Source organism: Scyliorhinus canicula, chromosome 4 (genome assembly GCF_902713615.1).
Source record: "Scyliorhinus canicula chromosome 4, sScyCan1.1, whole genome shotgun sequence".
In the NCBI taxonomy this organism is placed as follows: domain Eukaryota; kingdom Metazoa; phylum Chordata; class Chondrichthyes; order Carcharhiniformes; family Scyliorhinidae; genus Scyliorhinus; species Scyliorhinus canicula.
In genome coordinates, this window is record NC_052149.1 from 85,564,946 (window position 1) to 85,582,580 (window position 17,635).

The 17,635-nt window shown below is 49.4% G+C and overlaps 1 protein-coding gene across 6 annotated transcripts in view; it reads left to right on the forward strand.

Moving 5' to 3' along the window:
• Nucleotides 1-17,635, forward strand: part of axdnd1 (axonemal dynein light chain domain containing 1) — a 314,107-nt gene that overhangs the window by 176,981 nt on the left and 119,491 nt on the right. For all 6 annotated transcript variants that reach the window (XM_038794662.1, XM_038794663.1, XM_038794660.1 and 3 more), the window contains exon 19: nucleotides 16,711-16,804. In XM_038794662.1, the coding sequence (XP_038650590.1) occupies nucleotides 16,711-16,804 (94 nt within the window). The remainder of the gene's footprint in view (nucleotides 1-16,710; nucleotides 16,805-17,635) is intronic.

Consider the following 17,635-nt stretch of genomic DNA (forward strand, 5'->3'; position numbering starts at 1 on the left):
GTGTGGTGTCCTCAGGTTGTTATGTGTGGGTGCTCAGGTTGTTATGTGTGGGGTGTGTGGTGATCACAAGTTAACTAGATGCAATACAACTGAGCAAACACTAGAGGGGGCACGAGAGAGCCATATAAATAGACGGGGACAGGAAGTGAGGACACACTTCACTGAGGGCAGAACTTGGAGCAACACAGATACACACCAGCAAGTAGCACTGAAGGTAACCTTAGGAAACAGCTCTGAAGAGTGAACGAACTTACAATAAAGCATCTTCTCCACATTTGAGACTACGAGCTTTATTAAGACACGAGTAACAACACATGGTACCCAGGAGTGGCTTCAGACGCTTACTACAGGACAACTCAGTGGCAGACACAGAAAGCTCAAAATGGCATGGAAATCTCCTACTGGACATTTGACTTGGGAAGACATCGCTAATTCGAGGATGTGGCTTGGATACCCAGAGCAGCTAGACCTGACTGGCAATGTAAGAGGTGTCTGGAAAAGGTTTAAACAAATGTTTGATTTGGATCTCGTAGCTAATGAGGTACAAGACGCCTCCGACAACATTAAAATAGCAATTCTCACCGCAGGGCCTGTAAATAGGAAAGTGTATAATGGATTTAAATACTCAAAAGATGAAGACAGAAACAGCTTACAAACGTTACTAAACAAATTTGAAGAGTACTGTGAGAAATTTGAACAGCAAGACATACTCAGAGTCCAAACTGCACAGAGACTGAGTGATGCAAAACTTAAAAAATCACGAAAAGAACAAGAAATCGCGAATGAAAAGTACAGATCAAAAAGAAGAAATAACAAGAATTTCTCACAAAGCCAAAATGCTGAAACCCAGTCCAAATCGGGAAGAGAAGGTAACTTACAACTTTTAGAAATCCAGTCCAGATGGGACAGAAAAATCGCTGAAATCCGCGAAAAAATGGCGTTGGAGCACATTTTGCAGTCTCCGGTAAGCAAAGAACTACAAATTGCGTCTGCGCATGCGCCGGAACCGGAAGCCGCGCATGCGCAGCTAAAAATATCGCGGTGCCGATCGTTATGCGCATGCGCAAGCCGCGCATGCGCAGTCAAAAACAGTTTTGGTCGCGGATCGTTATGCGCATGCGCAAGCCGCGCATGCGCAGTCAAAAAAGTTTTGGTCGCGGATCGTAATGCGCATGCGCACCCCGCGCATGCGCAATGGAAACAAAACCGCACAGTGAAGGAGGAAGGCCGATTTGCGCATGCGCAATGCATTCCTGCGCGTGACGTCATGACGTCTGAGCATCCCGACCACGCCCACTTAAAAGGGAAATGCCCGAAAATTGCAAACAAGACACTTAAAGTGGTAAACACAAATTTTCTTGCCTCAGAACACAGAAAAACGCCTGAACTTAAACCAACAGTTAAAAACAACTTGCACAACACCCTGAAAAAAGCAGTCTGCACCACCCAAAGTGAAGAGAACAAAAAGAATTCCGAAACAACAAAAGATGATTTGTTTTTCAAAGATTACCTCTCAGACATGGCTGAGTCAGTCGGATATGCTTATCACAGCATCAGCGACACGGTCGCAAAGCACAACACGAACCAACTCGTGGTAGATGAATCCAACCAAGATGATTTGGTTTTCAAAGAACACTACTCAGACATGGCTGAGTCAGTCGGATATGCTTATCACAGCATCAGCGACACGGTCGCAAAGTTCAACACGAATCAACTCGTGGTAGAGGAAGCCAATGAAGATGAAATGGGTATCAAAGAATACTACTCAGACATGGAGGAGTTATTTGGACATGCTGATCACAGCATCAGCGACACCGTTGCAAAGCTCAACACGACTACTCATGCTAGATGAATCCAACACCATGATGCCATGGCAGCTCGTCGATACATTGGATGACAGCAATACCCTAGACGAAGACGACGCCACACAGAGAGCACAGGAAGACTCCACAGAGCGAGCGATGACAGGCTCCACAGTGCGAGTGATGAACGACTCCAAAAGGGATGCAAGCAAACACTCCCTGGCGAACACCATGCATGAACAAGACCATGAAGGTAAACCCGCTGTATCTGAGCAACCGCAAGCAGACTATGAAAGTCTACCAAGCTCACAGGAACAAGAAGAAGACAACGTACATCTAACCACTGACACCATGCATGCGCAAGACCATGAAGGTCAACCTGCCATATCTGAGCAACCACAAGCAGACTATGAAAGTCTAACAAGCTCACATGAACAAGAAGAAGACAATGCACCTCTACCCACTGCATGCGAAGACAGTGACAAGGTGATCACACTCGACGTACAGGATCACAGCGAGACTGACAGTTCTCAGCTTGTCTGTACCGAAGCACAGAGCGAAAACAGTAACAAGGTGATCGCACTCGACGTACAGGATCACAGCGAGACTGACAGTTCTCAGCTTGTCTGTACAGAAGCACAGAGTCGGGCCACCCAACAGTCCAGAGAGACGATGCCGAAAGAAAACATGCAGATTTTGACTCCAGAAGAGGAGCACCTGGAGTCCAGAGAGACAACGCCGAAAGAAACCATGCAGATTCTGACTCCAGAAGAGGAGCACCTGGAGTCCAGAGAGACCAAGCAAAAAGAAACCATGCAGATTTTGACTCCAGAAGAGGAGCACCTGGAGTCCAGTGAGACAACATCAACAGAAATCATGAAGATTTCAACTCCAGAAGCGGAGCACCAAGAGTCTAGAGAGACCACGTCAAGTGAAATCATGCAGATTTGGACTCCAGAACAGGAGCGCCAAGAGTCCGGAGACACCACGTCAAGTGAAATCATGCAGATTTGGACTCCAGAAGAGGAGCGCCAGAAGTCCACAGACACCACGTCAATTGTAATCATGGAGGTTTTGACTCCAGAAGAGGAGCGCCAAGAATCCAGAGACACCGCGTCAAATGGAATCGAGAAGAATTTGACTCCGGAAGAGGAGCACCAAGAAAGCAAAGATGAGGAATCCAATTCTCCACAAATGATTGATGTCACCTGCACCGATGCAACATCAGATCATTCGCACCACTCTCGAGACGAAATGCTCAATGACTCAAATTATCCACTCAGGACACGAATAGAGTATAACAAGAAAAACAACAGTCAAAAGAAGCACAGCAGAAACGGGACAAACAACAGCAAGAACAAAAGCAACACGAAGCGCGACAAGACCAACAACAATAGCAAGAAGCACAGCAGAAACGAGAACGACAACAGAAAGAACAAAAGCAACATGAAGCGCGACAAGACAAACAACAAAGTCAGGCACAAAGATAGCGACAACGACAGAGACAGAGACAACAAGAACGGCAACGAAAACAACAAAGTCAGGAACAAAGACAGTGCCAACACCAAAGACAGAAATGACAAAAACAGCAACAAGTACGGCAACGAAAACAACAAAAACAGGAACGACAGAAACAACAGCAATGAAACAACGACTTGTACACAATGGTACTACTCGGCACATGAAGGACAATGCCACAGCTCACTGCAAAACGATGACAAGACTACAAACATGTCATGGGATGACAACGAATCGCACAAACTCACGTCTGCTCCAGAACGAGCAAGCACACCAGCATCCAAGGCGGATGAGACAATAAATCAACACCACAAGCACAAAAAAAAAAAGTCCATGCCAGTCAACATCAGTGAGGTGACCATGCAAACACCTCGGGATGATGCAGTGGGTACTTAAAATAATAAGGAACACCAACAACATTCACAGCGGACTTGCAATATCAATATCACCACGTCATCAACAACAAAAAGAAAAAAAAAAAAGCTCTGAACAAATTCATCAAGTTTGGACTCATAAATGTTTTTATTAAGATTGGACATATAACTACATTGGCTTTGTACAATATGCAATAGCACCATCACCTGCATAGATACGCATATCATAAGTAACTGTTTTCTATAATTTTCTTTAACGATGTACAGCAAATATGTAAAGAGAAAAAGGGGGATGTGGTAATCGTAGATTTACTAGATACAAAAACAACTGAGCAAACATCAGAGAGAGAGCTATAAATACACCGGGACAGGATGTACAATTTTCTTTAACGATGTACAGAAAATATGTAAAGAGAAAAAGGGGGATGTGGTGATCACAAGTTAACTAGATGCAATACAACTGAGCAAACACTAGAGGGGGCACGGGAGAGCCATATAAATAGACGGGGACAGGAAGTGAGGACACACTTCACTGAGGGCAGAACTTGGAGCAACACAGATACACACCAGCAAGTAGCACTGAAGGTAACCTTAGGAAACAGCTCTGAAGAGTGAACGAACTTACAATAAAGCATCTTCTCCACATTTGAGACTACGAGCTTTATTAAGACACGAGTAACAACACAGGGTGCTCAAGTTGTTATGTGTGGGGTGCTCAGGTTGTTATGTGTGGGGTGCTCAGGTTATTATGTGTGGGGTGCTCAGGTTGTTATGTGTGGGGTGGTCAGGTTATTATGTGTGGAGTGCTCAGGTTGTTATGTGTGGGGTGCTCAGGTTATTATGTGTGGGGTGCTCAGGTTGTTATGTGTGGGGTGGTCAGGTTATTATGTGTGGGGTGCTCAGGTTGTTTTGTGTGGGGTGCTCAGGTTGTTATGTGTGGAGTGCTCAGGTTATTATGTGTGGGGTGCTCAGGCTGTTATGTGTGGCGTGGTCAGGTTGTTATGTGTGGGGTGCTTAGGTTGTTATGTGTGGGGTGCTCAGGTTATTATGTGTGGGGTGCTCAGGTTATTATGTGTGGGGTGCTCAGGTTATTATGTGTGGGGTGCTCAGGTTATTATGTGTGGGGTGCCCAGGTTATTATGTGTGGGGTACTCAGGTTATTATGTGTGGGGAGCTCAGATTATTATGTGTGGGGTCCCCAGGTTATTATGTGTGGGGTGCCCAGGTTATTTTGTGTGGGGTGCTCAGGTTATTATGTGTGGGGTCCCCAGGCTATTATGTGTGGGTGCCCAGGTGATTATGCGTGGGGCGCCCAGGCTATTATGTGTGGGTGCCCAGGTGATTATGTGTGGGTGCCCAGGTGATTATGTGTGGGGTGCCCAGGTTATTATGTGTGGGGTGTCCAGGTTATTATGTGTGGGGTGCTCAGGTTGTTATGTGTGGGGTGCTCAGGTTATTATGTGTGGGGTGCCCAGGTTGTTATGTGTGGGGTGCCCAGGTTGTTATGTGTGGGGTGCTCAGGTTATTATGTGTGGTGTGCCCAGGTTGTTATGTGTGGGGTGCTCAGGTTGTTATGTGTGGGGTGCTCAGGTTATTATGTGTAGGGTGCCCAGGTTATTATGTGTAGTGTGCTCAGGTTCCTTTCCCTACTGATGGTTGCCTTCAGCATGATCTCGACGATGAAACTCAAGGTGTTCAGCTCCTTCCCAGATGCTTTTCCTCCACTTCAAGTGGTCTTGGCCAGAATACCGAGATGTCAGTAGGGATGGTGCACATTTGCAAGGAGGATTCAAGGGTGTCCTTGAAACATTTCCCCTGCCCTCGTGGGGCTTGCTTGCCTTATCGAAATTATGAGTAGAGCATATTTTTGGGAGGCTCATGTCAGACATGTGGATGATGTGGCTCAGCAGTGGAGCTAATCGAGCATGATCAATGCTTTGATGCTGGGGATATTTGTCTGAGTGAGGTCACTTACTTTGGTGACCCCAGGCTGAATCGGGCTTTCTTATCAGGGTCTTTACGTGCCTCAGCATTGACTTTCCAGTGACATTGTTTCTGTCGTTTCATTGATGTTGATCGCAGAGCAGATTAGACGATTGTCCATCCAGCAGTAATCGGCTCCTGTTATGGTGCAGGTGATAGGCATATCCTTGCGGTCCCTCACTCGTACGATGATATAGTTAAGCAGGTACCCGTACTTGGAGCAAGAGTGTTGCCATGAAGTCTTGTACTTGTCCCTCTGATGGAACAAGATGCTGGTAATGACAAGGCTGTGTTTTGGGCATTTTGTCTGGAGCAGTATGCCGTTGGTATTGATTGAGGGCATCAACCTAATGAAGGGTGCTCCTGGACCACCCAGTGTGTGCAAGGTGACATGCGTTCCATCTATTACAACCTGGACCTAGGGCAACCCGGTGATGGGGGAGAATCCTGCTGCCTGGGGATCTTGATGGGCCTGGTCCAGGTCACAATCTATGTAGTCAGCAGCTCAGGCAAACAGGACATTGGTGACCTGACAGATACACTTGTGAGCTGATGGCTGGGATATACCGCACAGGTCCCCGCTCAAGCCCTGGAATGAACCGAGACGTAAATGTTCAGGGTTGCAGCAACCATGGTGGCCACCAGGAGTGGGTGTCCTCCTCCTCCATGTGGTACCAAGTCCACAAGGACATGGCACAGATGCTGCACCATCCCTTTGTCGAGGCAGAACCTCCTGTGGCACATGCTGCCCGACATCTTTTCAAACAACCAGTGGCGCCTGTACACCTTGGGCCATCGCCAGCCTCCCCCTCCGGGTACCTCATTGGCCTGATGGGCGGCCGAGTCCTTAAGGTGTGGGCAGACCCTTGCAAATGGGCTGCCACCCCGTGCCTCTGTCGACGATGTTGCTGCCTTGTCAAGCATCTGATTCCTTGGACTGGCACTGCCACCGTGAGGGCAGCTGCATGGCGGGGGCAGTCCATACTGTGATATCTGAAAGGAATTGAAGAGGGTGTAAGACCGACAATCCATTAGGGCTTCCAGCCCTTGAATTCCCAAGCATACCCCACTCTTACATCCCCTGCCATCTCTCAGGGTGCTATCCAATGAGCCAATTGTGCTGGGGGACCCCACCCTGCACACACACCCCAACCACAGCAGGGTCCCCTGGGCATCGGACACCAGACCCCTGCCGAGAACACACTGGGACCAGACTCAGGTACCACCCCTCCTGCACCTCCAAATCCACACATCCACCCTCTGTTTGCAGGGGTATCCCCAGTGCTGCAGCCCAGCTCTTGGGCATTCGATTGTTGACTGTTGCCGCTGCGGTGTTGAAGCCTCCAGTGTTTAAGCAAAGTGTCCATGCCTCACAGTCAGATTGGGTGCTAAGTGGTATCACCTGCCTGCGACATGGCACATCTACCCACGGGAATCCACTTGAGAACATTTTGGGTGGGATTCTCCATCCAGCAACAATGGAATCGCTAATTTGCGATTGGGCGGAGAATCGCACGTCAGCCAGAAATCGAGGCTGCATTGGGCACCCAGCAGATCACCATGCTCATGCGCCTTGATAGTGGCGTGGATGCGTTGCTCGGCACACGCTGGCATGGGCACACAATTTGTACAGTTACGGCCATTAGCTGCCTGACCCGCTAGTGTCTGGCCTCCCACAATGCTCCGCCTCCACCAGGTGGAAGCTGCTGACGGTGTGAGGAGGTCAGCCAAGTTCCCAAAGGTGCAACCGCGGGCTGCTAGCCATGCCAATCATCAGCCCAAGCCTTAATGTTGCCCAGGTCTTGCTGCATAAGGACATGGACTGTTTCATGGGCAGCACGGTAGCACAGTTGCTTCACAGCTCCAGGTTGCCCTTCGTGTCCAAGAAAATGTTAAGTGGGGGTTATTGGGTTATGGGGATAGAGTGAATATGTGTGCTTCAGTAGGGTACTCTTTGTCAGGGATTCTATGATTTATAATCTGAGGAGATACAAATGGTACTAAGCGTGGTACAATCACCAGCGAACATTGCCATCTCTGACCTTTTAAGGAGTGGATGAAACAGCTGAAGATAGTTGACTCTAGAATGATACCGTGAGCTACTCCTGCAGCGATGTCCTAGGATTGAGAGGCCTCCAACAACCATGACCATCTTCCTTTCAGCGAAGTATGGCCTCAATCAGTGGAGAGTCTTCTCCCTGATTCTATTTAATTCAATTTCCTATGACTCCTCGATGCCACACTTGGTCAAATACTGCCTTGATGTCAAACACAACCAGTCTCACCTCGCCTCTTGAATTTGCTTTTTTGTCCATTACACCAAGGCTGTAATGGGATCAAGGGTGGCCCTGCACACCCCAAATTGAGCATCAGTGAACAGGTTATTGTGTTGTAGGTGTGCTTGTTAGCGCTGCCAATGACATCTGCCATCTTTTGTTGGTGATTGAGATTACTCCAATGAGGTGGCAATTGACCGGGTTGGATTTATCTTGCGTTTTTGTGCACAAGACATATCTGGGCAATTTTCCACGTTGTCTGGTGAAAGCCAGTGTTGAAGCTGTACTGAAACCACTTGGCTATGTTGTCAGGGCCCATAGCCTTTGTAGTATACAGTGCTTTCAGCTATTTCTTGATATCATGTGGGGTGACTTGAATTCACTGAAGACCATCATCTGTAATGCTGGGGACAGTAATGTTCTGACTGAAGGTGGTTACAAATGTTTCAGCCTTGTCTTTTGTACTGTTGTGCTCGGCTTCCCCACAATTGAATGGGGATATTTGTGGAGCTCCGTCCTCCGGTTCGTTGTTTAATTGTCCACATCTATTCACAACTTGATGTGACAGATTGCAAAATTATGAACCGATCTATTGGTTATATGACTAAGGGCAATTTATCATGGCCAATCCACCTAAACTGCACATCTTTGGACTGTGGGAGGAAACCGGAGCACCCGGGGAAAACCCATACAGACACAGGGAGAACATGCAGACTCTCCATAGATATTGGCCCATGCCGGGAATCAAACCTGAGACCCTGGAGCTGTGAAGCAACAGTGCTAACCACTGTGCTACTGTGTATAGGTCTCTGAAGTTGTGTAAGTAACCTCTCAGTACAAGTCCTGTGATTAAATTCTTTGAAGTGAAAAATTTGAAAAAAACGTGGAAAATTTCAGGCAAAAAGCATCTATTCGGTTAGAATACTTTCTTATTTCCCTATAATGTCTTAAACTCCCTCAATTAAGGGTGTGTTATCTGTTTACTTTTACTGGTCAGTGGTTGATGAGCTTCTTGAATGAGACGTTTACCCAACAGCGGAGGGAATGTGCGGAGAACCTGGCCCGGGCGGTGGACTCGATTAAGGCTGTGGTTGACTGCGTGGAGACAAGACTGACGACCCAGGGACAGGAGATCCAGAGGCTGGAGGAGCAGGCGGGGGAGCAGGAGGAACAGTCCACCTCGATGGCAGCAAATGTTGGGTTGATGCATGACCAGCAGAAGCGACTGCTGCAGAAAGTGGAGCCCCCCCCCCTCCCCCCCCCAAGACCAGGCTGGTCACGTGGAACATTCGGGGACTGAATGGGCTAGTCCAAAGGGCCCCTGTGTTCGTGCACTTGAGGCAACTGAAGGCGGACATGGCCATGTTGCAGGAGACACATTTCTCAGTGGGGGGACCAGATTAGGTTAAGGAAGGGATGGGTTGGGCAGGTCCATTCGGGATTAGACTTTAAAACGAGGGGGTGGCGATCTTGGTTCATAAGCGGGTGGCGTTCAAGGTGGGGAATATGGATGCGGACCTGAGGGCTAGATATGTTATGGTTAGTGGGAAGCTGGATGGAAGGGCTGTGGTATTTGTAAATATATATGCCCCGAACTGGGATGACTTTGAGTTTGTTAGAAGGGTACTGGGGAAGATCCCGGACCTAGATTCACATCAACTGATTATAGGGGGAGATTTCAATACGCTCCTGGATCCAAGGCTGCACCGGTCGAGTTCTAGGTCTGGGAAGGCATCAGCTATGGCAAAGGAGCTTCAGGGGTTCATAGATCGCATGAGGGGGAGGGGTCCGTGGAGATTTGGGAGGCTAAGGAGTAAGGAATTTTCATTCTACTCCCATATGCATAAGGTGTATTCCAGGATAGACTTCTTTAGCACAAGGCTAAATCGCTGGCTTTGAAAGCAGACCAGGCAGGCTAGCAGCACTGTTCAATTCCCGTTCCAGCCTCCCCGAACAGGTGCCGGAATGTGGCGACTAGGGGCTTTTCACAGTAACTTCATTTGAAGCCTACTTGTAACAATAAGTGATTTTCATTTCATTTGTGATGGACAAAACGCTGCTGGCTGAGGTGGTGGATGTTGAATATTCAGCAATTGTGGTGTCAGACTACGCCCCGCACTAGGTGGACTTGAAAGTCAACAAAGGAAAGGCCCAGCGCCCGCAATGGAAGCTGGATGTTGGGCTGTTAGCAGAGGAAGAGGCGGGTGAGGGAGGCCATTCGGGGATATATAAAGATCAATGACACGGGTAAGGTTTCATCCAGGGTGATTTGGGAGGCACTGAAGGCGGTTGGTTATGGGGGGGATCTCATCTCAATTCCGTCCTGTAAGGAGAAGGCTAAGCTGGCTGATTGGACAGACTCGTAGGCGAAATTTTACAGATGGACAGAAGATACACGGAGTCTCCGGATGATGGGCGTTTGAAGGCGCGTTAGAGGCTGCAGCTGGAATTTGGTCTCCTGTCCACAGGTAAGGCGGAGGGACAGCTGAGGAGGGTGAAGGGGGAGGTGTGTGAATATGGGGCTGTGGCGCTAACAATTATACTCAAAGACGAGAGACAAGTACAATAGAGGCTTTATTGCTGTGCAATGTTATTCCTCCATCTGCAACTGTAGACTAGGGTCTGAGTGACTCACGCGCATATTTATACACAAGCTCCCTGTGGGCAGAGCTAGCCGGCAGGGGCTTACTGGAGGAACCTGCATTACAGGTACAGGCATACATCCCCCTACTGCAAGTACACATCACTACAGTGGTTATATGACTACAGGGGCAAAAGCCAGCAGGATACTGCCGTATTAGCTGAGGAAACAGGAGGCAGCAAGAGAGATCAGGAAAGTGTGGGATACAGGGGGGAAGGTGATTTTGGATCCGGCGGGGGTGAATGATGTGTTTCGGGAGTTTGATAGAAAATTGTATAAATCGGAACACCCAGCCGGGGAGGAGGGTATGAACTGATTTCTTGGGGTGGTTGGAGTTTCCGAAGATAGATAAGGAGTTGGTGGAGGATTTGGGAGCCCCATTTGGGCTTGGGGAGATTATAGACGGATTGAGGGTGATGCAATCAGGTAAAGCCCTGGGACCAGACAGATACCTGGTAGAGGTTTAGAAAAAGTTTTCCGGGCTGTTGGGGCCGCGCCCTGTAAAGGCTTGAAAGAGCTGGGAGTGCTCCCCACAGGCATTGATTTTCCTTATTTTGAAGTGGGATAAGGATCAGGAGAGTTGTGGGTCGTATAGGCCAATCTCTCTGCTAAATGTGGATGCAAAATTGCTTGCAATGATCTTGACCACGCGCATAGAGGATTGTGTCCCAGGGGGTAATATGGGAGGACCAGACGGGATTTGTTAAGGGATGGCGCCTGACGTCCAACATTAGGCGGCTCCTAAATGTAATAATGATGCTTGCGGAGGGACGCGAGATCGAGGTGGTTGTGGACATTGATGCAGAAAAGGCCTTTGATTGGGTGGAATGGAAGTATTTGTGGGATGTCCTGGGAAGGTTTGGGTTCGGGCAGGGATTTGTGGATTGGGTCCGGTTGCTTTATCAGGCACCGGTGGCAAATGTCAGGACAAACCGGATTCGATCAGAGTATTTTAGTCTGTGTCAGGGCAGGAGACAAGGGTGTCCACTCTCCCCACTACTGTTTGCCCTGGCCATAGCGTATTTGGCAATGGCACTGCGAGCATTGAACATTTGGCGGGGAATAGTGAGAGTGGGGGTGGAACATAGGGTCTCGCTTTATGTGGACAATTTGCTTGTTGGGGGGAATTGCAGGCATTATGGGGATATTGGAGGAATTTGGTCGGTTCTCGGGTTACAAACTGAATATGGGCAAGAGTGAAGTATTTGCAATCCAGACACGGGGGCAGGAGAGGAGTCTGAGGGAGATGCCGTTCAAAGTGGTGGGAGGGAGTTTTAGGTACCTGGGGATTGAAGTGACAAGGAACTGGGGTCAGCTTCATAAATTAAATTTGGGCAGGGTGATAGAGTAAATGAAAGGGGACTTCCTTTGGTGGGACGTGCTCCCCCTTTCTTTGGCAGGGAGGGTATAGATGTGGAAATGACAGTCCACTCGGGATTTTCAGTGTCTTCCAATCTTCATCCCCAAAGCATTTTTTAGAAAGATGAATGCAGCGATCTCGGGGTTTATATGGGCTAGGAAAGTCCCGGGGCGGGGGGAGGGCTTGGCCCTTCCAAACTTTATTAATTACTACTGGGCGGCTAATATATCGATGATTAGGAAATGGGTAGTGGGTAAGGGGTCAGTTTGGGCGCAGTGGAGGTGTCATCTTGCAAGGGCATGAGTCTGAAGGCTTTGTTAACGGCACCTCTGTCGTTCTCGCCGGCTCGTTACCCCACAAGCCCAGTGGTAGTGGCAGCCCTGAGAGTGTGGCGGCAATGGGGGCAATGGAGGCAGCACATGAGACTGGAGGGGGAAACGGTGTGGTCACTGATCTGTGACAATCACCGGTTCGCTCGGGGGGGGGGGGGGGGGGGCTGGAAGGGGGCTTCAGGAGGTGGCAGCGGGCAGGGATTAAGCGTTTTGGGGATCTCTTCATTGAGGTGGGTTTCCTGAGCTTGGAGGAGCTAGAGGAAGAGTTTGAGTTGCCGGTGGGAACGGGTTCCGGTACCTGCAGGTACCGGATTTTGTCCAGAGGCAGGTCACGAGCTTCCCTCGCCTCCCACTAAGGGAACTACAGGATAAAGTGATGTCTAAATCAGGGATTGGGGAGGGGTGGGTCTCGGAAACATATAAGAAACTGATGCAATGGGAAGGGTTCCCAATTGGGGAGGTAAAGAGGAAGTCGGAGGAAGAGCTGGGAAGAGGGTTGGAAGTCGGGTTATGGGAGAAGGCCCTGAGGAGAGTCAATGCAACCTTGTCGTGTGCCAGTCTTAGCCTGATCTTGTTCAAGGTGGTTCACAGTGCTCATATGGCTGTGGCCCGAATGAGTAGATTATCTTGAGGAGGTGGAAGACAGGTGTGGGCGGTGTGGGGGAAGTCCTGCAAATCATGTGCATATGTTTTAGGCGTGTCTGAAGCTGAGGGGACTTTGGCAGGGATTCTCAGATGTCATGTCAGAGGTCCTGGAAGGGAGGGTGACTCTGAGTGCAGAGGTGGCAATGTTTGGAGTGTTGAAAGATCCAGGAACCCGGGGGGGGGGGGGGGAGGGAAAGAGAGGCCGACGTTTTGGCCTTTGCCTCCCTGGTGGCCTGGAGACGGATTTTGCTGGGATGGAGGGACTCGGAGCCTCCAAAGATGGGGGTTTGGGTCAGTAACATGGCAGGGTTTCAAAGGCTAGAGAAGATTAAGTTCGCCTTAATGGGTTAGTTACAGGGGTTTGCTTGGAGGTGGCAGCCGTTCATCAACTTCTTCAAGAAAAATTGACCAACAACTGGGGGTGTGGGGGGTGGGGCGGGATGGGGGGATGGAAAGGGGAGGCATGGAAGTGACGGGCAAGGGCAGGGAATCTATTGTATGGGTAGTTCGGGTTTAGGGCTGGGGGGAGTTGGATGTGTCATGGTGAGGTTTTTGCGTGTGTTGGATTTCCCTGTTGTTTAAAATGTGAAAATGTTAAAATTATAAATGCCTCAATAAAATATCTTTGAAAAGAAAAGTTAAATTTTATTGGTCACTCCCAAGAAACCCATGTATTCAGTTAAATAGTAAGTTAATATCACTGTAGCTGACCGATTAACATATTGAAATTGACAACCCATTCTGCTGAGGGGCTATTGCACATGCAGCCAAATGGTAGTTATTCAGCGTCAAAATCAGTGGATTGTAGCATTTGCACTTTTTCAGGACTTTAACATTTTTTTATTTTATTCCAAACAGGGGGTATTTTTTAACATGGGGTGAATGTGGTGAGCGTATTGTACTAACCATTCACCACTGTGTTACATTGTATCACGCTGTTGCCCATGTGGGCTCCACCTATGGACCATTGTATAGTATTACACGAAATGTATCATGTTGGTGCCCTTGTGGGCTCCGCCCCCTTGAGGGAAGGTATAAAGAGCAGCTGCCCTGTAGGCGGCTCTCAGTAGCAGAGCAGTCGCAGGCAGACACTGTTCTAGTCGATTAAAGCCACTGTTCACTTCAACTCTTGTGTGAATTGATGGTCGCATCACACCCCAAGCCTGATCGGCCGCTGATATAACACCACTTTGGCCCTGTTGATCCCCGCATGCCGTTTTGCCAGTTCAGCTCCAATGTCCTTGTATATTCGGACCTTATTCCCCTCCCATTCGCAGTTCCGCCCCTCCTTGGCCCACTGCAAGATCTTCTCTTTCTCCACAAACTTGTGGAGTCTCACGATCACCGCTTGCGGCGGCTACCCAGCTCTAGGCTTTTGCCTCAGAGACCTGTGCGCTCTGACCACTTCAGGGGCTTTGCCCAGCACCCTCTACGCCACCAGCCCCGCCAGCATCCTCGAAATGGACCTTGTGGCACTCGCACCTTCCACTCCTTCAGGCAGGCCAACTATTCGCAGATTCTGCCTCCTTGACCTGTTTTCTTGCTCCTCCACCTTTGCTCTTAACGCCTTGCAAAGGTCTCCTAAGAGCCCCACCTCCGCCTCCAGTGCCACCACTCGATTGCTGTGTTCGGAGATCACCCTCTTGATCTCTCAGATCTGCGACCTCTGAGCCTCCAGACATTTTTCCACCCTCTCCATCAAACCCTTCAGGGAGCCACAGCCCCTTCGATCAATCATCCTGCATCTCCTTCCTCTACTGGCAGAACTATTCTCGATGAAGGCCATCAACTGTCTAATCTGGGGCTTTCTAACTTACACTGAACCTTCCCCCTCCTCCATCTTTCCACTAACTGCTACGCTACAGATCCCTTCCAACTCCTTGGCCAGATCTTTCACCTTCTGCCAGGTATTGTAACCAGCAGACCTGCCACTCCCCGGGGGAACTTCTCCTCTGACCTTCAGTGACACTTTTCCGTCGAAGTTACACCTGCTTTTGGGGAAAAAGAGCTCTTTTCTACGCCATCAAGTAGGAGCTGCCCTGTGTGCGACCACTCACACCATGGCTGCCACAGGAAATCCACTTTTACAGGACTTAACTCCCCTCGCATCAAACCCATATCCTTGTTAAAATTTCCCCCCATTGTATACCACACTACTACTCATGGTTTTTCAGCACATCTCCCACCTCCTTTAGTGTTTCTGCTTCATATTCTCATTCACCTCAGTTCCACCTGACACTCCTATCCACCTACATCTGGTTCACACTAACACTCTTCTTACTCCTCAGCATCCTTATCCCCCCACCACAACTAATCCAAACTGGACTTATTTTTCCTAGCTCACATTGGCAGTTTCTTTTCTCCAAACCTTTTAATTGAAGCTGGCATTCTTCTGTCCTCCCCCCCCTTCATAGCTATCCTTTTCCCACCTTTGTACTTCCTTTCTTTGCCACTGATTTCTCTCTTCCTTAATTTCCACCCCTATCCGAGTCTGTTGTCTTGCTGCTACATATCAAACCATGGGTGGAATTCTCTGAAAATGGGGCTGTGTCCCCACGCCTGCGAGAAAACAGGCACAAAATACTCTGGACTTTCCTGAATGAAATGAAATGAAATGAAAATCGCTTATTGTCACAAGTAGGCTTCAAATGAAGTTAATGTGAAAAGCCCCAAGTCGCCACATTCCGGCGCCTGTTTGGGGAGGCTGGTATGGAAATTGAACCGTGCTGCTGGCCTGCCTTGGTCTGCTTTCAAAGCCAGCGATTTAGCCCTGTGCTAAACAGCCCCAATCTGGAGAAAGTCCAGAGTGATTATCCGTTTTGAAGGGGGCTGGCAGGGCCCTGGGGTACTCCATGCAGCTCTGCATGGAGGGTGGGGGCCTCCAGAATGGCCAGGCTCGCGATTGGGGTCCACCGATCGGTGGGCATGCGCGATCTGGGAAGGAGGGGCCTATATTGTTGGGGCTGGCTTGCTGTGTGGCTCCGACATGTTGCGTGGGGCCGCCACCGCGCATGTGGTCGGAATTGCAGAGCCTCATATTGGCAGCCGGAGATCCAGGAAAGTCCTGTGTGATTCGCATCTGTTTTCTCTCGGGCTTGGGGACATAGCCCCATTTTACGGGAATTCCGTCCATAGGCCCCCCCAGATCGCGTGCACCCTCCAATCGCTGGCCCCGGATCGCGAGCTTGGCCGTCCTGGAGGCCTCCCCCGGTGACAGATCCCCCTTTGCCCTCAAGGGCGGCCGTGGACTGGGTCCAAAGCCGCCACTCCGAACTCCTGCTGGGTGGAACAATGAATAAACCACGCCGGCTGGAACTCGGCCAGTTGTCGGTGAAGAATCGCCACGAGGGCTTCTTTTAATGGCCCCCAACTGATGCCGCATCGACCGCGCACGCGTGACTGGCGGCGATTCTCCGGTCCGTGGAGAATCGCGGGAAGGCGTCGGACCCGATCGCGGGTCTGACGCCCCATTCGAGCGCGATTTTGGTGCAGAGGCTCAGAAAATCCCGCCCATGTCTTTCCCCTTGTTGCACGAATGTTTGTGATCTTGGTGCCTGTGTACTGACTGTTTTCACAAGATTCCTGTGTATTACATATTGTACTATGGAAATAATAAGTTAAATTGAGCACATCCAATGCCCATTTCGGATAAATATTGGGAGAAAATATTGCTTTCCAGTGAGAAAACAATACACAATTGAAATTATAATGTTCTACTATGAAGCATAAAGAAAACTCATCTGGAACTAAGGTTTTCTTCTTTATTTTCTTAATTCTAGTCTACAACTTGGAGACGTGATTAAAAAGATGCGGGAATGGTTATTGGCGCTATTTAAGATGATAATTCACATGGACACCAAACTCACACAGCAGGTAAACCACAGGTATATGCTTAATTAAGGAAAAAATACTGCAGAGGGACTTAATCATTGAGCAGATTGGCTATAGTGTTGTCCTCGGGGTGAAGAGTCTTATCACAGGAAAAGGGAATCTGCAGATTCAGACCAGAAGCAAGAAGGCTAGTTATAAATGCATAGGGCTAGATTCTCCATTTCTGAGGCAATGTGCTGACTCCGACGCAGGATTCGTGGAGATTCACAACAGCAAAACTGGTGCCGCACCTGGACCGATTCAGCTACTGGTGAGGGGCTAGCACCGGCGCCACATGGAACACAATCAATTCCAATGAGAAATGGTGCAGAATTTGCCAGTTTCAATATTGACACTCAGGAGGCTGACAAGCTGCAGCCGCGTATACACATTTCACTCCCCACACACACCATCCCATGCAGCAAGACATGCTTCACCGCGCCGAGCTGGAGACCCTCCCGGATGCAGTGGAGGAGAGGCGGTTGACCCTGTACCCCGGCCCGGAAAGGAGGCTGCCAGCCGCTGCCATTCATCATGCCTAGATGCAAGTGGCAGAGGTGGTCAGTGCACCAGCAACACTGCCCAGGCTGGCCAGCAATGCCGGAAAAAACTGTGCAACCTCATCAGGGCGGGCAGGGTGAATAGGCAGCATGATGCCCCTGACACCAAACCACATCCCACACACCCATCCCCCCCCCCCAACCACATGCTGGCACCCATACCAGCCGCCATGGCCGGGTGTCCTGGCCACTAAAGCCACCAGCTACCCACCTACCCACCCCCTGACTGTTTGCGTCGAACTGTCTAACACTTTGCGTTTTCTGTTTCCACCAC